Below are 21,187 nucleotides of genomic sequence, written 5' to 3'. Positions count from 1 at the left end.
TAATTGCTTCAATCATGACCAAAGTCTTTAGACAGCAAATATTTCCCTCGCATCCGTTGAGCAGACAGGCTACGTCCCAAACCCTAAACAGTATTTATGGCTGTTGCTATGGATTCTCCCTGACGACAACTCCACCTTTTGGTTCCATCCACCCACGTGCACACGTTAAAGCTGATAGGTTGATTTTAGGCGCACGTGCTACAGTTTATGGAGAGCCTGATGTTAATTATAGAGGACCTGCTATTGACAGATGTCTAATAACACGATACCAGGAGCAATCTGTATTGAGGGTTGATTATAAACACCTTGCTGGTGGAATTTATCTAAAGAGCTACAACGGTTTTGAAGTAAGTATGCAAACTTATGCTAGGGTAACTTTGTGTTAAAATCACACCCCCGTCTCTGACCAAATGAAAACGATTTCCTATTTCTATTGGGTAGGTATTTAAAATTCTAATGTCTACAGCTGAAAGGGCAAAAGTAAACTTTAAAAATGTCCACCTAAGTCTACGACGATTTTGGCCAATTTCTCCAATCGATAGGGTGTTCCACCGAGTCTGCGCTACTACCGAGTTTATGTATGTGTGTTTTTCAGCGATGGAGACGGTAAGGTTGTAATTTGAGTAGATCCTGAACAACTGAGAACGACGGTAAATCAGCGCTTTACCGTCCTCGATTTTGTGGGTAGTGATTTAGCCCTCATGGGGGGGAGGTTCTCTGATGTAGAGAATGTTCAAAAAAACTTATGAGCAGCGGGAGCTGCCGCTTATCTAGATAAACGATCGACAATTTAACAATTGCAACTCTTGCTTATTTTAACTCTCTCTTATTTCCCCTTAGATTTTGACAACTGGCTCAATCGCATGGATTCCAACTGAAATCATAACAGTCACAGAAGATAAACAAAGCGTGTTGGTAACTCTACCCAGTCCCCCAGACATTAAGATTCTTGGAGTGCGTTATGCTTGGGCTCATCATCCATGCGAGTATAAAAGTTGTGCTGTCTATTCAGTTAATAATGACTTACCAAGTCCACAAGATATTTGCTTCATTCCCTAATTCATAATATGTACCACTGCAAATTATGTAACTTTCATGACTTTTTGGGTTTTTTACGATTCTTCTTTTATAAGAACCAATAAATGATTTGGTGAGGCTTGCCAGTTCTTATTTTTTACCCTCTTTCGGTACTTTCTGCCCTAATTTTCCTAAAATTCTGTCTTGTCACTCTCAGCATTCTTCTTATAAAAAAAATGTAATTTACTTGGAGGGAGGCAATCTTGTAAGAATCCTGCATTAACTAAAAATATATAAAAAGAACGACGAATTTTAAAAAAATATGAGAATATTTCAATCTAGCAAATGTTGAATTTTAAGTTAGGGTTCCTTCGAAAAACCTTTTCTAGGCCTTTCTACTTAATTGTTGATTAGAAGCAGATTTCTCAATCAAAATAGGTGCATCATAGATTAAAATTTTTCATCAAAATTCGTAAGATCTATCAAACATGAGATTCCACTCAAAATTTTCCAACTCTCTTTAGCAGGTGTGAACAACGAACATTTAGCGGATTGAATAAACACTGAAATTCATCATTTTCTCATTAAAAAGTCTTTATATATGAATTTATCGCCTCGATTGGGTCATTAAAATTTTTATGGTTTTGAGAGAAAATTTTATATCGAAATTGCAAAGTATACTTCTCATAAAGATATTTAGAATATTTCTATTGTTTTGTTGATTTTTATCCATATTTTTAAAACATATTCAATAACATTATATTTCAAAATTATCTATAAAATTGATATAAATATATTAAAGTTGCTAAGTTTCTTAGCTAGAATTATATTCAAAGATCATATTTTCAAGATCGTGCAGCTATATATAATTTCACTTTACAATTTCAGTTTTTAGCTTAATTGGTACCAGCTGGCACACAACGTCGTTTCAACGTTTTTCTAATATTCACAACGTCCATATAACGTTAGATGAACGTTGAAACAACGCTGTGTGTCAGTTGGGGTATATTATAAAATTCTAAAAATAAGTAAAGGTATAAAAAGTAAAAAAGCTAGGATTGGGGCTCAAAGAATGCACGTTTTTTATAAGAACATAAGGCTTCGACGGCCAAAATGTTAAGAACAGGTTAAGAACATTTTAAGACTTTATGGACTCAAGAACACTTGATTTCTTAGGAAAATGGGTAAAAATAATCAAAAATTGGTTGATGTTAAGAACATTTTAGGCTCTAAACACAAAAAGTTAAGAACATCGGAATGCTTCAAAATTTATGGATCTTCTTATAAAAAAACGTGTAATCGCTAATTCAAAATTAATATGAGAATAATCTAATTATTTCTATCCTCATAGATAATTAGCAATCACCTATTTAGAAGTTAATTGTGTATGCCACACACGATTGATTTACTTCAAGTTCTTATCAATCAAAAAACTATGAATTTAGTACTCGTTATAAGAAAAGGAAAGAGAATTTTTCTTTGAAATTTTGCCATTCCAAAAGTAAAGTTAAAGAAAAACAACAATGTTTTTAAAATTGAGCAAAAGAGAATTTTGATCATGAAGTAATTTACTGAAGAGCTATTTACAATTTTCGAAAAGTTAAAAAAGAAAAATAAGAATTCCTTGAAGTCGTTATTTTTAAGATGAACAAGCTAAGGTTTGATCAATGCCAATCAAGTCTTTGATATCTTTCTTGTTCATTACAGCTCTTTTATAAGGTTTTAAAGGCTTGCTTGGATACGTATAAGAGTAATGTCTGACCGGGGCCTTTTGACTTGGAAAATAAAACGATTCTGGTCTAGAAATTTTACTGTTTTTCGTCATCGGCATAAATCGTTTGTCTCTTGATAAATGGTCTTTAAAGAACGATTTAGTGGGCGGAATGGTTGGGCGCCGATCGTAAGGTTTCGAAATCCGACTATGTTGAGAGTGCACCGACATTGGTATGGATTTGGGTATTTTAGTACTCGATAACGGTGGAAGTGATGTTTTAGGAGTTAAAATGTTTGGTGTCAACATTTTAGGTGGCAAGTTTTTAGGTGTTAAGATTTTGGGTTGAAGTGGTTTATTTAAAGTGATTGATTTTGGTGGTTTTGAGCATTTGTGCTTCAAAAAAACTTCTTGAGATCCAAAAGTCAGTTTACATTCTCGACAAGCGATGATAGGTTGAAGAAGTGAGCATCGGCCGTGGTAATTACGGTGTGAAATCCAATGGTGAAGATTCTCACTGGCGAAACGACAAAGTGGACAAATATATTCGGAATGTTCAAATTTATGTTTAGCCAATGCTGTTTTGTTATAGAATATCATATCACAACATGAGCACTCCATCATGGTGTGTTTGGCTCTATGCTTGTACCAAGCTGATGCATCGTAAAATTCTTCATTGCAAAAGTCACACGGGTATGTCTCATGTGTATTCATGTGCTTTTTGTATTTCTTAACACAATAGAACACCGCACTGCATTGTAGGCATTCGTGAACCACGTGGTTTGAAAGATGACGGATCAGTTGTGAGCGTCTGTAAAACCGTTTGTTGCATTTATTACATTTGGTTTCATCAATTTTATCCCCTTCACTGCCAAGAAGTTTTTCTTCCTCCAAAAGTTTAGCTAGTTGAAAGTCACCTCGAATCAAGTCATCAGCTTTCTTAGAAGCTGATCGTTCAGGTTTCTGTTCTGGTTCGTCGCGTTCATCTGCGCTCGCTCCGCTACTCAAGCTACCATCATTACTTGTCTCATTCAGGTCCAAAATTTTACGCTCTTCACGAATGTTTTGCATCAAACTTATATTATCTTTTTGTTCCAACTGTGTTAAAAAGATTGATTTCTCGCTCAAGAAACTTTTCTCTGAGTCATTCATTTCTCGTGGAAAGACTGGTGACAATACGTAATCATCCTCTTCGTGCTTAATATCTTCTGGTGGAAGTGGAGATTGTGGCAAACTACTTGGTTTCTTAGATCGTTTCAATTTCAAAACAATATCTTCCAAATTCCAAGAACATTTTCGTTTGTTTGGAGACTGTTGGTCGTTGTTATAAGCAACACCTCCTGATGACGTCATCTCTTCAAAATCACTTTCGTCTTCACTTGTTATTCCTTCTTCAGAGCTGTCGTCTCCTTCGCTTTCGATTTGTGTTAATGTGGTATCTGGTGAAAGTTCAATGTCATCAACCTTATTGATATCCTTTGTCAATGATAGACAATCAACATCTAAGCCATCAACAACCTGTGTGTAAAGTAACAAGACAAAGTTTTAAAGAAAAGAATTAAAAGAAAAAAAGTAAAAACAAAAAAAAAATGTCGGAATTTTTGTTTTACATAAAAGACTTGGTTAGATAGAGAAGCGAAAATAGGAAGTTCCATCTAATTACAGTTAATCTCAACTTACTTGTAAAAGAATCAAGAAAAACACCGCCTACCCTGATAATTCTCCAAGTCGCCCCGCATGAAAAATGTCAACAATAAAAAAAGAGAGAGAGTTAACATTGCACTATATTCAAACTATAAAGAACTTGATGTTTAAAAATGTAAGTGAATTGCCGGCATCAAAGGAATCTACCGGGCGGTCTCTTCTTTTACCAAACTCAATGGTGCGAAGAGTAGGCATTTTATTGATTGATTGATAGTTTATGTAAGACTGCTTTTAATTTCACGTTATCCCAATTCTAAAATCCCGGCTTTATGAAAAACGCGCTACAACAAAAACAAAAAGCACAGAAAACCTTTACCTTAAACGATCGTTCGCATATATTCAGCCTTGAAAACACCAACTATCTACTTCTTGTCTCGAACTGTGTCTCAGTATGTTTAAAAAGCTTTCCCCTTTCTATTTTCTCTCTTGGAGTATATAGAAATAAAAGAAAAGTGAAAATCCCTGTTGTCATGCGCGCGCGACTTTGAAAAAAAAAAATCATCTTGATAGGGGCTTTGAGTTGAATAGCGATAAAAGCGGTCAACTTCAAAAGAATTAACGGTAAACTTTGAGTGAATTACGGTGAACTTCAAACACTACCATATTATAAACACTAAAATTCTTTTTTTTTTCTTGATTCTTATTCTGTGTGTCATGTATACAAAGAGAAAAGAACGGAGCAGATAACAGATGCGATAAAACTCTTGATGTTTCTTTTTTGATATCTATACTTTCTTATTCTTTCTTATAAATTATCCATACCAAGATTTACTGATTCTTCCTTTGATATTTCTTTGTTTTGTTCTGCTTTTTATCTCTTTTTCAGAAGAACAAAAGTGGAGAGGAGTCTTTCCTTCTTTCCCAGCCTTTCTTTTCAAAAAAATGGACCTATTGTGAACAGCATGATTTATCCGCTTTAAAAATAAAAAATCCTTCAAAACATCTCACTTAATTTCGAAAAATCTCTTTTTTCATCTCTTCTCGATTTTTTCGGCGGTCTATAGTTGACAACAAAGAGAACTACCGCCTAGATAAAAATAAGGATCAAATATTTAGCAGTTTGAAGTGAATCCCCTCCCCCGAATCCCTTCATTTGACGTCATTTTACACTTAACTTTGACTTGCGCTATCTTTGTAAAAGGGATAATGCGATAACTCAATTAGCAAGCAAGTTATATCATCTAATTACTGATTGTACTTTGAAGATATACCTCAAAGATTTATTAGCAAAAATGTATAAACACCAAACAACTAAAATTCGACAAACTCTTGCGAAATCTTGATTCTCTGTTTAGCTTCCCAGCTGACACACAACGTTGTTTAAATGTCAATCTAACGTTATATGGACGTTGTGAACGTTAGATAAACGTTGAAACAACGTTGAAACAAAGTTGTGTGCCGACTGGGTTCGAATACTGTATCTGATTAATCCGAACTTCATGTATCTCACCTTCAAGCAATGATAATCTTCCTCTCAAAGTGTTTACAAAATACACTCCTGTGTTAGAAACCCAGTGGGATCCACGCCACACTGGGAAATTTGGCCAAAATTATGTCCCCGGTGGGAAAAATACTCCACTTGGATATTGTCTTTGTTTTTATCCCCATTTGATTTTGAAATTAAATTGAAGAACTATCCCCATTGGATCTTTTGACCTTCGAGAATAATTTTCTTCGACAGGAATTTTCATCTCACTCTGAGAATCTAGCTCTGAGAAGAAGTTTAAACGGGGTTGTGAGACAGGGGTGTTAAAATGGCCCAAGCTTTACACTGGTGAGTTGTAGTCTCCTTCCTTTGAAGCTATTTTTAAAATGCGTACTAAAGCCTACACTTTCAAAGTTCAAATTTAATCGCGAATTTAGGTTTGAAGTTAATTTACCTCAACATTTATTTCGTCTTCTTCGTCAGTTTGTTGATCATCAATTTCACTTTGTGGTGAATGATATTCAATTTGTTGATCTTGCAAATCAATTTGATGCTCATTAAATTCAACTTTTGATGATTTGTTTGGTTGCTGCTCAATTTGATTGTTATTCAATTCAATACGTAGAGAGTTTAGGTCAATTTGTTGTGAATCAAGTTTAGATTGTTGCTCTATTGGTTGAATTTGTTGAATATCTACTTCACTGTGTTGAAGTTGTTTACTCCAAAACTCTTCAATTTGTTGTTGATATTGTTTCAAAGATTCTTCTGATAACCAAGATGTTTTCCACTGGATTTTGTAGTACCGTTCCCCTGACTGAAAATAAAGGAAAAATAATCTTTATAAGACCTTGTCTTTGTTAGTGTAGTTTATGTTGGTTACTGAAAAGGTTTGATCTTAATGTTTTCCCATCAATTTTGCCTTGTTGAAATTAACGACTTTGCACAACCTTAGGCTAAAAATCAGCTAGACCATAGAAATAATCACCTATCACGCCTGTAACTAACATTCGCCTTACACTTGCACTACGTTCACTTATCATATTTTTAAACTAAAGCTCACAGTTTTCCCCGATTATTATCATCCCGTGTGAATTATTTCCCCGATTTGTGAGTACGAAAAAACTATTGTCCTACAGTCTGAAAATCACCCCTCCAAACACATTATAATTTAGCTTTCAACCTAATCATCCACCATCAACAAAAGACCAAATTAGTAGATTGATTGTTGAAAGGCGCTTTCTTTTCCGAAATTAATCTTCTAAAACCGGAAGAATTAATTTCATGAGCAATAAATACTCCGGATATATATCCGACATTAATAACGGACCGAGAAATTTGATGGTTTATCAGCCACACCACTTTGAAAGTTTTTCCGTAATTGTCATCAACCGATGACATAATTTTCATCAATCAATCCTATCAACCTCCCTGTTTCTCAGATCTACATCGTTTTTACTTCAAAAAATAATGTCGGATGTAAATTGTCAAAGTTTTAATAAATATATATCTTGGTATAATTTTAGACTAAATTTCACTTAGCTTACGCTTACATAGTCTTTATCAAACACCCAGCGCCTCTTATTCAGAGTTTGTTCCGTAATAAAGCTTCCTCCCGCGATATTTGAAACTAGCTAAGAAGAGAATTGACCGGGAAATAGGAAGTTTTATGATATTTTGATTTCAAACAATCCATATTGAGATCAAAGACTTCAAAAAATGGGGTTATATAAAAAATAGGATATTCGCTATTCAGTTCTCTTTTTTGAAATGAAAAATCATACAAAATTGCGCTCGGTCGGCGCGTAAGAGTCTCTTTTATATCAAAAATGCCGAAAACAATTTTTTAATGTCTTGCTGTTAATAATCTTAAACGGTTTGCCTTCTTACTATGGGCATTCTACAGAAATGTTTTTTGTTATTTTTTTAACATCAATTCAATAGGATGCGGTAAAGTTGAGAAGGAAACATGGTAGGTGTATACCTTTGAATCCAAGAAACCGCTTATTTCACGCTATTTTTATAGAGAAGAACGCCCTTACATGTGTCAATTTTTTCAAATGGATGTCACTTCTCTTTATAAATTTGTTTTTCACTTTTATCATTCCTAACCAGATCAGGAACTATTGACAAGAAAATCGATCAAAGATATCAAAGGTTTTTAGTATTTTTGAGAAACCGATGTTATTAAAATTTTCCTTGAAATGTTTAAAAATCATGTTCGATTTACGTGATGTTTTTATATTTCAAATATTCAAAAATTATTTACTTAAAATACAGTTTCAAAGACATTTGTCATAAATTATCTTTGCTAGAAACATGCACGATTGAACTGGCTCTTAGATGGCGTGGTTTAATAGAACATCTTTTCAGCCTTGCCAAATCACTTGAAAATCGCCTAAAACAATCATCGCCGGAGATCCCTTAACTAATGGACAAGACCCTGATTTCAAGAATCACAACTGAATTATATATTGAGTTGTAAAAATAGAATTTAAAATTGCCACTCGTGTTAAACTTATCAAAAATAGGCAATCTTCCATCTCCATTGGCATTTAACGCCTTTAACATCTCCATTGTACCATCACAACTGACTGAAGGGTTCCACAGAGGCACTGAAATAGGGATTTCGCCTTCTTTCCACAAACCTGACACACTCATTCCAAAAATGACAGGAAATGTTCAATGCTAAGTGAAACAAAATTGATAGAAGCCTTGCTAATAAAAATATGAATACAAGAGTCCTTGACTGGGACCGCAAAGAGCCTCGCAGGTCGCGAGACAAAATGTTGATGGTAGAGTGGGAAGGAGGAATATGGCGGCAACACTCACCTACTTTAAAGACCAAAATCGCTTCATAGGAACGAGGAAAGATGGATATTACATATTAAACAAAATCTTCTAAGATTAGAAATGAGCTTCACCTTCTTTGATGTAAGAGCGGCTATGAAAAAATTACTAATGAAAAAATAATTCTTAGGAAAAGTAGCGACAACAGAAAAAATGATATGTGCGGCTAAAAGAAAAGTAGATCGATAGCTACAATTTTTTTTTTCAAAGAGAAAATATTTTCTATCATGTCTCGATATAAATATTTTAGTTTTTGAGGTTTGAATCTGAAAGAATCTACCGGCTCGATTTATTTCGAAATAACAAAACATTCTACAACATTACAAGAGCTTTTAAGAAAAAGGGATACCGCTTTTTCAAAACTGATTAGCGCAAGCCCATTTTGAACTTTTATTACCTTTCTTTGAAGTCAAAAAAACTTGTACTCTATATATTGAAAAACAGAAACACAGTACCTTCGTATTTTTCATAAAGTAGCCCTAAACAAGTGATCAATTATAACATGGTGCCATAAGAAGGTAATTATCTAAGATACCTCTGCATCGGGTGACCAAGTAAGAATTTTCTCATTTAGGGGCAATTTAGCCATATTTTTCTCACCGGGTATGTGACACTAAGATGTTCAATAAGCATGCTAATTTTTTAGATGTAATTTTTTTTTAGTGCTCATTATCGGGGCTTTCAATCAAAAGCTTTAAGCCCAATGTCACGCCTCATTAAATTTCATGGAAATATTAACAACGTTCACAAACTTTTTCCAAAATAGTCAGTCATTTTTACAAGCTTTAAAGGGGAAATGATTTATAATGTAGACTCCACGGTAATTCATAACTGTAGCAGTATTACATCAATATCGTATAACCGGGAAAAAGTTGAGTCATAAGAGCTTAATACCTCTTTAAAACACCGCCTTGTGTGTTAAGATGTTAAGACTTTGCTTTTGTATAATATGTCATATAGGAAAACAAAAGCTTAAATAAAGGATGCGAAAATTTTTCCCCGGAAGTTATCTCCTTTTATTCCAAATTTTCGCATATAATGAAAAAAAATGTTCCTTAAATCCTGTATCATGTTAACCGACTTTTATAGCGTATTATGTGAGCTCCAACATGTCAATCGCGCTGATCAATAGCGCCGCTCCCTCTTAAGGAAACCCAAACCGCAATGTATATAGACATACTTGAACCGCAAAAGTGGCATTATAATGAAAAGCTCATAACTCTATGACATTAAATCGCTACGCTTGGTATTTTTACGCATAACTGAAAAAATGCGAAAGAGCGTTTTTCATCCTCATTTCATCCCACAGTGGAGCCTCTATAACTCGAACACGCACAGGGAACTGAAATTGGTTCAAGCTTAGAAAATTTCGAGATATGGAGTAAGGCTTATAAAGCATTGTTAACTGAAGGGGCTGGGAAATTTGTTCGAGTTAAGGAGACATTCGAGTAATAGAGGTTCGAATTAAAGAGACTCAACTGTACCTACAAGCGGCAAATGAATAAGTTGTTTCTTAGTTTAAAATTGTTTGGGAAACACAAGTGTAAGAAAGCATTATCTTAAAAAGGGACTTTATTTTGTTTTCGTCTGATTCTCGGATTGACCGCTAATTGGGAAGTACTACTGTAGTAAAAAAGAGATGTGGAAATAAAGAAAGCTCAACGAGATATATTTTATCAAACATTTTGTCAGCAAATCCCATCTAATCTACCCTTCCTGTGATTAATCTCTTGATCTCTTGGCTTTTCAGATAATCTTACGCGGTCAGGATACCTTCCAAGTATAGTGTTAATCTAATTCGGAGTCGTGTGACTTTTACAAAATATAACGCCGCCAAGAATTTATCAACGAGACGAGCGCGCAAATTAACTTAATACATCCTTAACAGACGAGCTACTAAAGAGTGTTATATCACTAGAATTATCCGATATTTTCAATACGCTATGCGGAATCCTTTCAAGTTTTACGCACCGTTATCAAAACAAATAAATAAGAAGCAGATTATATAAAAAATAAAGAAAACCGCCCCGCCGCTAAATTTTTGTTGCACTAAAGTGTTGATCCCGTCGCCACTAAAAAAACCGCAATCAACAAGAAAAATTGCATTTGTGATAAAAATTGAGCGGTGCTATTTGTAATAGTTTCTTTATTTGTTCTTCTGCAGTTTTTTTGTAACGAAATCAAAAGGATAGTAATAAATCAAAAGTCTGAAGTTTTAGCTCATACCCACAAGATAAACACCGCTGAAATTAAAATCATTAAATTTCGGCTAAAATTAGCTTTTCTTTCTTTCCAAATTAAATTTTCATGGAGCGTAATTAGCTCAATCTTTTGCTGGCGCTGCAAAAGATATATGCGCTGTCACTTTAATAATTCACAGGAGTTTGTACTTTTGTACCTTTTGTAAATTTCTAAGGTTCGAGGATCTAAATCATCCTTCTAAGTCAGTGTTTTTTACACTTTTGGCAAAAACGTGAAAATTTGGGCACTTTTTTGAAACCAAATTTTAGAGAGCAAGTTTTCGTTTATTATCAAATTTAGTGGTTCTATTGGAGAGAGAAAAGATTGAAGATTCCATTCTTTTTTAAATGAACTATATAGCGTTATTGTACTAAAAGTAACGATCTTTCAAAGTTTGGAGCAGTTAATCATAAATTTATTCCATTGGGAAATGGAAGAAATATTCCATCGGCAATAGCTCATTGAGTTTTTAAGCTTTTGGGCTAAAATTTGACAGGCAGAAGCCTTTAAGCGTTCGCAATCCATAAAAGGAAGAATCTTTCCATTTAGAGCAATTCTGGAGGAGTTATTCCACTTTTTCGTTGGATAAATCACTAACTTCACTCAAAATTTTATTGGGCAATATTTGAGAAATTATGTTCAAGCAAGCATTTGTTCAATCTCAAAGCATCCCTAGCATTGAAAAGTTAACATTTTGTTGGAAATGGAGCATGCAGGGATTCCATATTTCACTTTTTGCATAACCCCTTATCATGGTACTCCTTTTTTATTAGTTTGGTAGAAAAGGTGTCATTTCAGAAGTATCTTTTTGTAAAGAATAATTTTACATCTCCTGATAGTAAAAAGCCTGCTTTATCCGTAGGGTAAGCTATAAATTCATTTGGAGCTCTCTAGAATGACATATTCCAAATTTACAAAAACTCACGGATGTCACGGATGGAATGATTCATCCTAAATGACTTGCTTCATTCGAATGTTTTCATCAAATCCTTTCGAAGAGAAGGTTAGATAATCACTTGATAAAGCGTTACTTGTGATAGAGAGCCTTCTAAGATTGATATATTCCTAACTAGTTCTTGTGTTAAAAAATACGAAATTAATTACCCAGAAGCATCTTTACGTTCATGTCAAGTTATTAGCCATAATCTGAGCTTTGAATCTCATGTTTCATTTTATGACAAAGAAACTTTTCATCGAAAGTATTTGTAGTTTAGAGCGTGCAAAGATTATTTATTCCATGAAACTTTTGAAAAATGCCAGAAAATATTTTTTTTTTGTTGGAATTCGAAATGTTACATTGCTTGGGTGATTGGTAGACTTCGACTTATAATGTATTTTTAAATATTTAATCTAATCGAGCACTCCAGAATGCTCGAATTCCAGTAAGTGCTAGCCTCGAAGAATTCATCAGCATCATTTCAAATAAGTAATAGTCCGAAAAATCTCAAAGAGGCTACTATGGTTAGGTTTTCTGATATTTCTTGTTGGAATATTAATCCTTCTAAGCTCTTTTAGATTATTTCATTAGCGTTCATTGTTAAAATTCGTTAACTTTATCTTCATATGTATTATGAGTTCATGCTAAAAATTCTTTCTTTGTTCGATAATCAATATGGTTAAATAATTTTGCTTCCATATAGTACAAGTTAAATGGAATTTCAAATACTTATTGACTCTGTAAGGGTTGGAATATCATTCTAAAAACTTTCTAGGGTAACCTTGTACAATTTTCCACCAAGTTTAGATGTTATAGAACTCAAAATCATTTTATAAAACCTTAAAAATTTATGTTTAGCTTTAACTAACTTTTGTGACGGAATAAGCAATAAAAAAGTGCTCTTCGCTTGTATTCTTCGAAATTGAGGGATGAAGGTGTAAGGAAATCGTATTTAGAACTTTGAAATTTGTATATAACAATTTCAAATGAGAAAAACACAAAATCTGATTTTTTGGAATATCTCATCCAGTATTGCTTGAGGAAAAAATTTCAACAGATTTGAAATGATAATTCGCAACTTATTGGAAGTTTTCATCCCAAAATACTCAAGAATCGTGATTTTAGACTGAAAAACCGTTTTTGACGAAAATTAGTTTTTACGTTTTTGCCAAAAGTGTAAAAAACACTGACCTAAATTCTAAATTCTACTCCATTGCTCCTTATTCAGGATAAGAGAAAAGTAGCTGTCAACATCATCACAGCGTATAAATTTTTGTATTTCAAGATATTTTGTATCAAAACTTTTGAATATGTAAAATCTTCTATCGAAATAAAGATTCTAAATTTTATTTATGATCAAAGGTTGTATTTAAAAGAAAGCTCAGATACTTGTATCATATAAAAAAGAATAATTGAATTGCAAGCTAATTACCGTGAGTATCACATATAGAATAAATGTGGCCTCTGGTACACGAGGCACAGGGCAACTTTTAAAAACTTATGACATATAGAAAACGACAGCTCACTGGCATGGTCATTGACCATCATCTGTGATTACAAATAATTTAGCTGGAATACTTCATTCGGAGTTAATTTGTCAACAAAAACTTTCATCCAATATCAAGTATGGCAAGCAAGGGAAAATCAAGGAATTTTACCAATGATATTGAGGCTGTACTCTGGTACAGCTAACTGCCGTTCCCTGCGTGGATTATGCATGCTAAAAGCTGGTTCTATTTTATAGTTCATTACAAAGTTCAAATAGAAGTTAAAATACCTTTACACGTTTTATTTTTTATTAGAACCCAGTTTATAAGAACATTGAGGCTGAAATTCGTCGAAAAATTAAGAACATCGTAAGAACATACCCAGCCTCAGTTTGGAAAAAAATGAGAAGAAAATACAATTGTTTCCTCTTTTCAAGCAGTTGTAACTGAACTCTTTATTTTGCATGATATTGTCGACTTAGAGTAGCTTGAAAAATTAAAAACGCATTTAAGAACATTTTAGGCTGAAAACTGCCAAAAAAATAAGCACATCCAGCCCGACATCCAGGCTCAGCCAAATTTTAGGTGTTCTAATAAAGAAAAACGTGTATTCATACACAACAGGTTTGAACCATAAAAGCAAATAAACTTACATACAGCTAGCTCCGTAAATTCGCATCTAAATTCGTACTTTATTATCAAAGATAACCGTCAAAGACTAACTCAACTTTAAATAAAAAAATATCGTGCCAATGTTGATAGATACGACCAAAAAAACGGGATGATTTTTTAGAATTTTTATGCTTCTTCCGTCAAAGCTTTCAGAAAAAAAGCGAAAAGGGAAGAATAAAAATAGCGCTCTGAATAAAGGAAAAATATCCCGTAGATGATAGAAAGAGAAAGAAGCGTCGGCCTTTCAATTAAAAAAAACAGGCTCAAATTTGTTAGCGAAGTGAAAATAGCGATAAGTTATCAGATATTTAAAACATTTCAAAAAAGAACTATTGAGTTGTCGAACTTCAAAGGTCACCGCTATTTTCGAAAGAGCTAAAGCCGACAAATAACTTAAGTCGTTTTTTATTGCCGATAAAAAGATTGGGGTTTTTTTAATCGCCTGATGATATGGTGTGTAGAAAAAATTAAATCAACCAAAAACTAAATTTAACAACTTTTTTTAATTACCCCAAGTAAAAATAATTAATTTTTACCTGATCGTCTAATTTGCTTTCAAGAATCTCTTCGATTTCTGGATCCTCATTTCTCGATCCAGTCCCTTTCATTTTCGGTTTTAATTTGTCGCTCAGCAAACGACTTACTTCAACGAAAAACGAAATCAATATAACATTTTAATCGGTCCCGCTTTTGATTTAACAATATAGCGATACAAAAGGGTACGAGCCAAGTGCTCGTGCAAACCCCTGTGTGTAAAATCAATTATAGTTTGTTTGATAGCAAGGGTTTTTTCTTGCTTCGTTTATTAAAAACAATCTGGAGAGAGATTGTTTAAAAGCCCTGGTAAATCAAGACAAGTCTGAATGATGGTCAATAAAGATTTCGAATGTTGTTACACCCGTATCCAGATAAAGAGGTTTGTACTCGTGGTCCGCATAAAGTTTTATTTGGAGAGCTCAGCTCAGCTGCCTCATATTCTCTCAAGAAAAAGGGCTCAACAGACCTCAACCGTGGTTTTTATCAGCCAACATATTGCATCCTTCTTTTCAAGACAGTAGGTATATTTTTTTTATTTGACATCCCAATGGTGCACCTCACCTGACTTTTACCACCGTTGTTGTTTTGAACACATCCAGCATCCAGACGATCTCAATCGAACGGAATCGACGATCGAACAAGTCGAACCAAATCGAACGCAATCGACCGATTGAAATTCGATTGTCAAACGCAATCGAATCTCAATCGAACGTCAAAATTCTGCAGGTAATATTCGATTGGTTCATTTGTTGTTCGACTGGTTCGATCGTTGATTTCGTTCGATTGAGATCGTCTGGCTTTATTCTTGCAGCTTGCCAACATCCAAGCTCTCAAACATTACAAGCTGAATGAAATTGCTTTCGATTTCCCGTAGAAATTATGCAATGAACAATCCGGGGGTCAATGAATTGACGATCGAACGCAATCGAATGCAATCGAACATCAATCGAACGCAATCGAATATCAATCGAATCTGAAAATTGCAGTAATATTCGAATTTCAATCGGTCGATTGCGTTCAATTTGGTTCGACTGGTTCGATTGTCGATTCCGTTCGATTGAGATATCGTCTGGACACATATAATAAAGTCGCATCGATGTTCGCATATATCATAGATACCATAGATAGAACGACCCTGCCTATGCCCCGGACAGTCCGGGGTTTTTTTGATGCATGCTCGGGGTCCGTATTATTTGTTTTTGAGAGACTACCCCGGACGCCCCAGACAGCCCGCGCGGTTGCTTTTTATAGAATCGCTGACCGCGCGGGCTTTTTTCTAATTTTCTAATATACGTCTGGGGTAAATTTATGGCGCAAAAATTGGAGCCCCGGAAGTAGGTCCGGGGAAAAAGTTATTTTTTTCAGACCCCAGACATTTGCCTCGGACTGTCCGGGGCATAGGCAGGGTCGTTAGATAGATGTCCTGAAAATCACAGAATGGGGGAAGGGGTAAGATAATTTTTTGCAGAAAAGGGTAAGTTTTCAAAAAGTGGGAGGTTCTTCTAGAAAGAGGGGGTTAACGCATTAGCAATGTCAGGCAGGACCCTCCCGACGCTCCGGAGAAACTTCCAGAGTTTTCCAGAGCAGTTAAAAAAACACTATTTTTATCTCCGGAAAGTTCCGGAGCTCTTCCAGTGCTTTCGTAGCAAGTGATTCTTAACACAGCTCTGGAGTTCCGGTGCAGATCAATCACCTATAAAGTGCACTTACAAACATCAATATGTCAGATCTAACAAAATTAATAACGGCACTGTCATCATTGACAATAAAACATAAGAAAAATATATTACGTCAAATACTTTTTCGCATCAAGACGTCTTTTTTTAAGCTGGCAAATCTCACAAGGAAAATGGAGGAAAAAATCGATGAAAATGACCAAGAATTGCCGCTTAAAAATGAGGTTTGCACCCCAGAAAAATGCATTATTAGAGAAGGAACAACACCAAAAGACACTCTGACCTGCAGGAAGTGCCACCGAGATGTTCATTATGATTGTTCTGAGCTACCAATCTACCAAATACAGATTTGCTTAACGTTTAAATCTCGAAGTTTTCAATGCCAAAGTTGCGTTAAGATCTCGCCAGAGCTGATTGAACGAGTTGAAACATGCAAAAACACCAAAATCGAAGGACTTCAAAAGGAAATTAAAGCATGTGAAAACATCATGAAAGTACAAAATGAAGAAATTTCCCAATTGAAATCAAATGATGTGAACTTTCTTACAAAAGAAATCAAAGAAAGCCTGGAAACAAAGATGAGCATACTCGAGAAAAAGATAGAAACAAAGATCGAGAACATCTTAATCGAAAAGAAGCAAGAGGCGAAAGATGTTAGTTATGCTGAAGCTGTATCCAAACAGATGAATCGAAAATCAAATAAGGTGGAGAAAATAACTCGATGTGAAACAGTCGGCAAACAACGATCCACAGCATGTAACCTAATTTTCCATGGAATCAAAGAACATCTGGAGGATCCCGAGAATACAACGAAAATCTACGACGAGAAATTTATCAAGTACAGAATCCTTGGATTACAACTGGGTATCAAGGACATAAAAATTATAAACACACAGAGGATTGGAGTATTCACGGAAGAGAGAGAGGAGGAAGGGAGGTATCGACCAATCAAGGTAGTATTCGAAAATGAAGAAGACAAGAACAAAGTCTTGAGAGCCATCACGACATACAAAGGCCCTCCTTCATCCTATCGAGCAACAGAAGACCTCACAATTATTGAACGATTGACAATCAAAGAATTGTGCAAGAGAGCACATGAGCTCAATGCTCAAATGAAAGACAAAAACATTCAATTTAAAGTCAGGGGAAGCCCCAGAACAAAACTTTACCTAAAGAAAATTGTAACAACAAGCGATTGTAAAAAGACAGGTTCTTAGAGGCCCACGGCGTGCCTTGAACCTCAATCCTTTAATAAATAAATAAATAAATAAATAAATAAATAAATAAAGATTTTCTATCAAGAGTCTTGTAAACATTCCAACAACTTCATTGAAATGATCTGTCACAGCTTGACAGTTAGCCACACTAGCGTCCCGCCAAAATGCGTATCAAAGATTAATGCTGCGAAAGAGCTATATCGTTTACTTGACTCTCAAGCAAAAAAATGCACCGCAAAACTTCTAAAGGGATTCATGAAAAAATAACCCGGCGCTTTTTAATGAAATTAACATTTTCAAAAACTTTGAGAAATTGCCTAAAATTTGAGCCATAGATGAAAAAATTTGAGCCAAGCCAACCTTGAAAACTAATTTGAAGATCAACTTACCAAGAAAAAGATCTACGGGGGAGGCGGAACCCATCTAGATCCGCGCACTGCCGGATAGGCTATCTCCCGGAAATTTTGCCGGACCTCAAACAATGACCCATTTACATGTGCGTAATTGTTTTTACTTCAGCGTATAAACAAGGCCTTAAAAATCGAAGCGCTGTCTCGGGAATTGAATGACAAATTTTGGTTGGTTAATTTTGGCTGCTGCACGTTTTATTTTGTTTAACCAACTTTCAAGTTTTAATTAATATTGTCTTGCGAACTTGATTCAGGTAACTCTCATCCTTGTTGTTGAAATGTATCCTGTAGATGACTGATGTTGTTTTTTCTGAAAGCTAGATTTCCTAGTGTGACACATGCTGATAAATAACGAGATTGCTCACGGGAATTTCTAATCCGAGCGAGCAAACCCGCACCTGTCAATCATTTTTATCTGCTTTTCTTTTCACTTGTGGTTTCGAAAAAAGTGTTTGTAAGATAATAAAAAAAGACGAAAGTCAATTTTTATGCATTTTTTCTTGTTCAAAGTTTTGGAATACTGGATTTTCAAGAGAAGGGAAAGTCATAAGTCTTGACTCTTGATTCTCCACCCACTAACCAACCTGATCCATTTTGAAATACTGTACATGAGTCAAACTGCACTGAGGTGACACTACTTATAAAACTTTTGTTTCTTAAAAATATAACGGTAATTTCCAAAAATATCAATAAGAGCTCATAAAACCAGAAAAAGGTTGGTCAATGCTGGCAAAATAACACAAACTCCAACGCACCGTATAGGATTCGAACTCTCAAAAATGACTTCCGCATTTCAGATAGCTCAACGCCTTATCCACTCGGCCACTCAAGATGTTGATTGCGTCTAAAAATGATTAAGAATACTATATCTTTATTTGCCATGTCCTGTTTAATTTTATTTAACTTCTTAAACAAATGATTTTAGATCATTTCCAACATGCGGGAGCCGATAACTCATCGAGATTTTCAGGGGATTTTCAGGACTCTTTTAGTCTTTAGTGGGACTGCAGCAAACGGGTTATGTAAACCCTGCTAGTGCCTTTAAAATTAGAACTTCGATCTGGGGGGGTTAGGACACTCTCCAATCTCCTTGAATTCTCAAAAGAATGAAGAGAGGAGCTTTTTCTAGTATACAAGTACCCATATACAGCAGACAGGATTCACAGAGCATACACGCGCGGGCGATTAAACACGATCGCGCGGAATGCGGGTCAAAAATTCCCGTGAGCAATCTCGTTATTTATCAAAAAGTAGTGTGACTAACTGCTTGAGTCTACCATTTTTAACACGGTCCAAGGATTGAGCCGAGAACGCTCACAGAACGCCCGCGCAGGTGAAAAACTTTAATCTGTCAATTATCTTCTCAAGCAAAGAGTACACGAAGCGCTTCTAGCTTTTACGATAGTAGTGCCGCGGATCATCAGTGGATAGTCTTAACGTAGTCGTCTAAGAAAACAGCTATTATTTTTTAGAATCTTCCTTACAATCTAGTTTTCATATTTATAGAAACTAGATTGCTGACGAGTGGAAAGGAATTTTGGCATGACTGATCCTTTTGTTTCGATAATAACATCAAAGCGGGAATTAATTTTCTTCTCGTTTCTTCCTTTCCTTTTTCTTTCTTATCAGTTCACGCTTTCCCTCACTACTTCCAAAGTGTGGTTAGCTCAAGCTTTTAGATTGTCTGTCTCATATGCTTGGGGCTCCGAGTTCGAGTCCAATGGATGTCCAATTTTTCAATTCTTCAATTTTCTTTTTTTAATTATCATTATCCCTTTATTTTCATTCCTAGAATTTTTGCAAAAAAAAAGAAAAATAGAAAAGTTGTATTTTTTACTGCTCTATTCACATACTGAATTTGAAAGATCTTCTATGTGGCGTTTTTTTGCAAACTTCAAAAAACTTATTTTTGTCCTGCTTTTGCGGGACTTTGGCTTAAGTGCTTGCATGCAGCATAGGGTACAAAGTCCAAATATGCGTTTCCCATAATTCTTGTATGAAGAGTTAGGTCTATACTGAATGTTCTTTGAACCCATCTTTCTAAATTTCTAGTTTTGCAGTCCAAGACTGCGATCAGACCCAGGCAGGCGTTTTCTAATTCTCCAATCGACGTCCAGTTATTTTGAATGAAAACAAAAAACTTAAAAAGGGCACGCTATCAGAGGACCCTCCCAGCGCTCCGGAAAGTTTTCCGGAGCAGCTTAAAAAACACTATTTTTCTCTCAGGAAGGTTCTGGAGCTCTTCCGGTGCTTCTGGAGCAAGTGATTTTTAACATGTTCTAAATACCGTTTGAATATGTTTACAAAAAATAAAATATTTGTTCCCAGGTGATGGACTTTGGCCAAATAATATACTTTACAGTCTTTGAGGATGATAATGGTTCAGCCATTAATGAAATTGAGTTTGTCACATTATATTCGAAAGCATCAATAGTTGAAATATCGAAACTACCATGAGTCGGCTGATTTTTTTTTAAATATGCGCGTGGGCAGTTAATTTTCACATGATCAGCACATATCGTAATTATATCGCGGATATCTTGCTTCGGAACACCGAAACGTTCCGGAGCAGACCAATCACCAAAAATTGTGCTCCAGAACACCGGAAGTGCTCCGGAATCTTCCGGTGTTCCGGAGCACAAAAAAACAGCACTTTTTGCTCCGGACGTTTCCAGAGCGCCGGGAGGGTCCTGCTATCATTGAAAGTTATCGTGACATGTTATGACATAAAGTATGATTGATAAACGAAGTGTGAAACCAAAATAATTTAGCGTACACTGTCGTTCGCGTAATATCGATAAAGTGAAAGGAAGTTCTGACTGACCAGACCCAATCAATCGAACTTGTCGAACCAATCAAACTATTAAAAGTTTGATTAAAAAATTACTGAATCTAATCAAACTTAATTTTTTAAGCAATAGGAGTTTGATTAGTTTGGTCAGTAAAAGTTTGAAAATAGTTTGATGATATTAAATCCTCATATATCATCTTCCAGTAGACCTAACTTTTCATAAAAACTTTACGGGAAATACATATATTTGGACTTTGTACTCTATGCTGCACGCAAGCACTCAAGCTAAAGTCCCGCAAAAATCAGTATTTTGAAGTTTGCAAAAAAACACTTAGAAGATCTTTCAAATTCAGTACATGAGTAGAGCAGTAAAAAATACAACTTTTCTATTTACTTTTTATTTACTTTTTCTTTGCAAAAGTTCTAGGAATGAAAATAAAAGAATAGATAATTGAATTACTCTCCACTGATGATCCACGGCACTATCGTATAGGCTAGAATTGCTTTGCTGTAC

At 35.0% G+C, this 21,187-nt stretch overlaps 1 protein-coding gene and 1 long non-coding RNA gene across 2 annotated transcripts; one reads left to right on the top strand and one right to left on the bottom strand.

Annotated features, from left to right (window-relative positions):
- The first annotated feature begins 176 nt into the window (after positions 1-176).
- LOC136814045 (uncharacterized) lies at positions 177-1,170 on the top strand. The gene is made up of 2 exons (XR_010847590.1): positions 177-347; positions 841-1,170. It is a non-coding gene; the product is annotated as an uncharacterized lncRNA (long non-coding RNA).
- Positions 1,171-2,565: 1,395 nt separating this feature from the next.
- Positions 2,566-14,684, bottom strand: LOC136814099 (uncharacterized). Its single transcript, XM_067070602.1, has 3 exons — positions 14,579-14,684; positions 6,313-6,672; positions 2,566-4,246 (listed from the first exon to the last, which is right to left on the bottom strand). The coding sequence occupies exons 1-3, from the start codon at positions 14,648-14,650 to the stop codon at positions 2,657-2,659; spliced, it is 2,022 nt and encodes a 673-aa protein (XP_066926703.1). The 5' UTR covers positions 14,651-14,684; the 3' UTR covers positions 2,566-2,656.
- Positions 14,685-21,187: the final 6,503 nt, after the last annotated feature.

The sequence above is a fragment of the Clytia hemisphaerica genome, unplaced genomic scaffold, assembly GCF_902728285.1.
Source record: "Clytia hemisphaerica strain Z4C2 unplaced genomic scaffold, Clytia hemisphaerica genome assembly, whole genome shotgun sequence".
NCBI lineage: Eukaryota > Metazoa > Cnidaria > Hydrozoa > Leptothecata > Clytiidae > Clytia > Clytia hemisphaerica.
This window is presented reverse-complemented; position numbering and strand designations above follow the sequence as displayed.

What these genes read in the sequence shown, in the direction of transcription:
- LOC136814099 (XM_067070602.1), bottom strand. Translation starts at nt 14,650, where the DNA reads ATGAAAGGGACTGGATCGAGAAATGAGGATCCAGAAATCGAAGAGATT. An exon ending in AAAGCAAATTAGACGATCAG is followed by an intron (nt 6,673 to 14,578) that starts GTAAAAATTAAT and finishes CTTTATTTTCAG; the next exon opens with TCAGGGGAACGGTACTACAA. An exon ending in AAGACGAAATAAATGTTGAG is followed by an intron (nt 4,247 to 6,312) that starts GTAAATTAACTT and finishes CTTTACACACAG; the next exon opens with GTTGTTGATGGCTTAGATGT.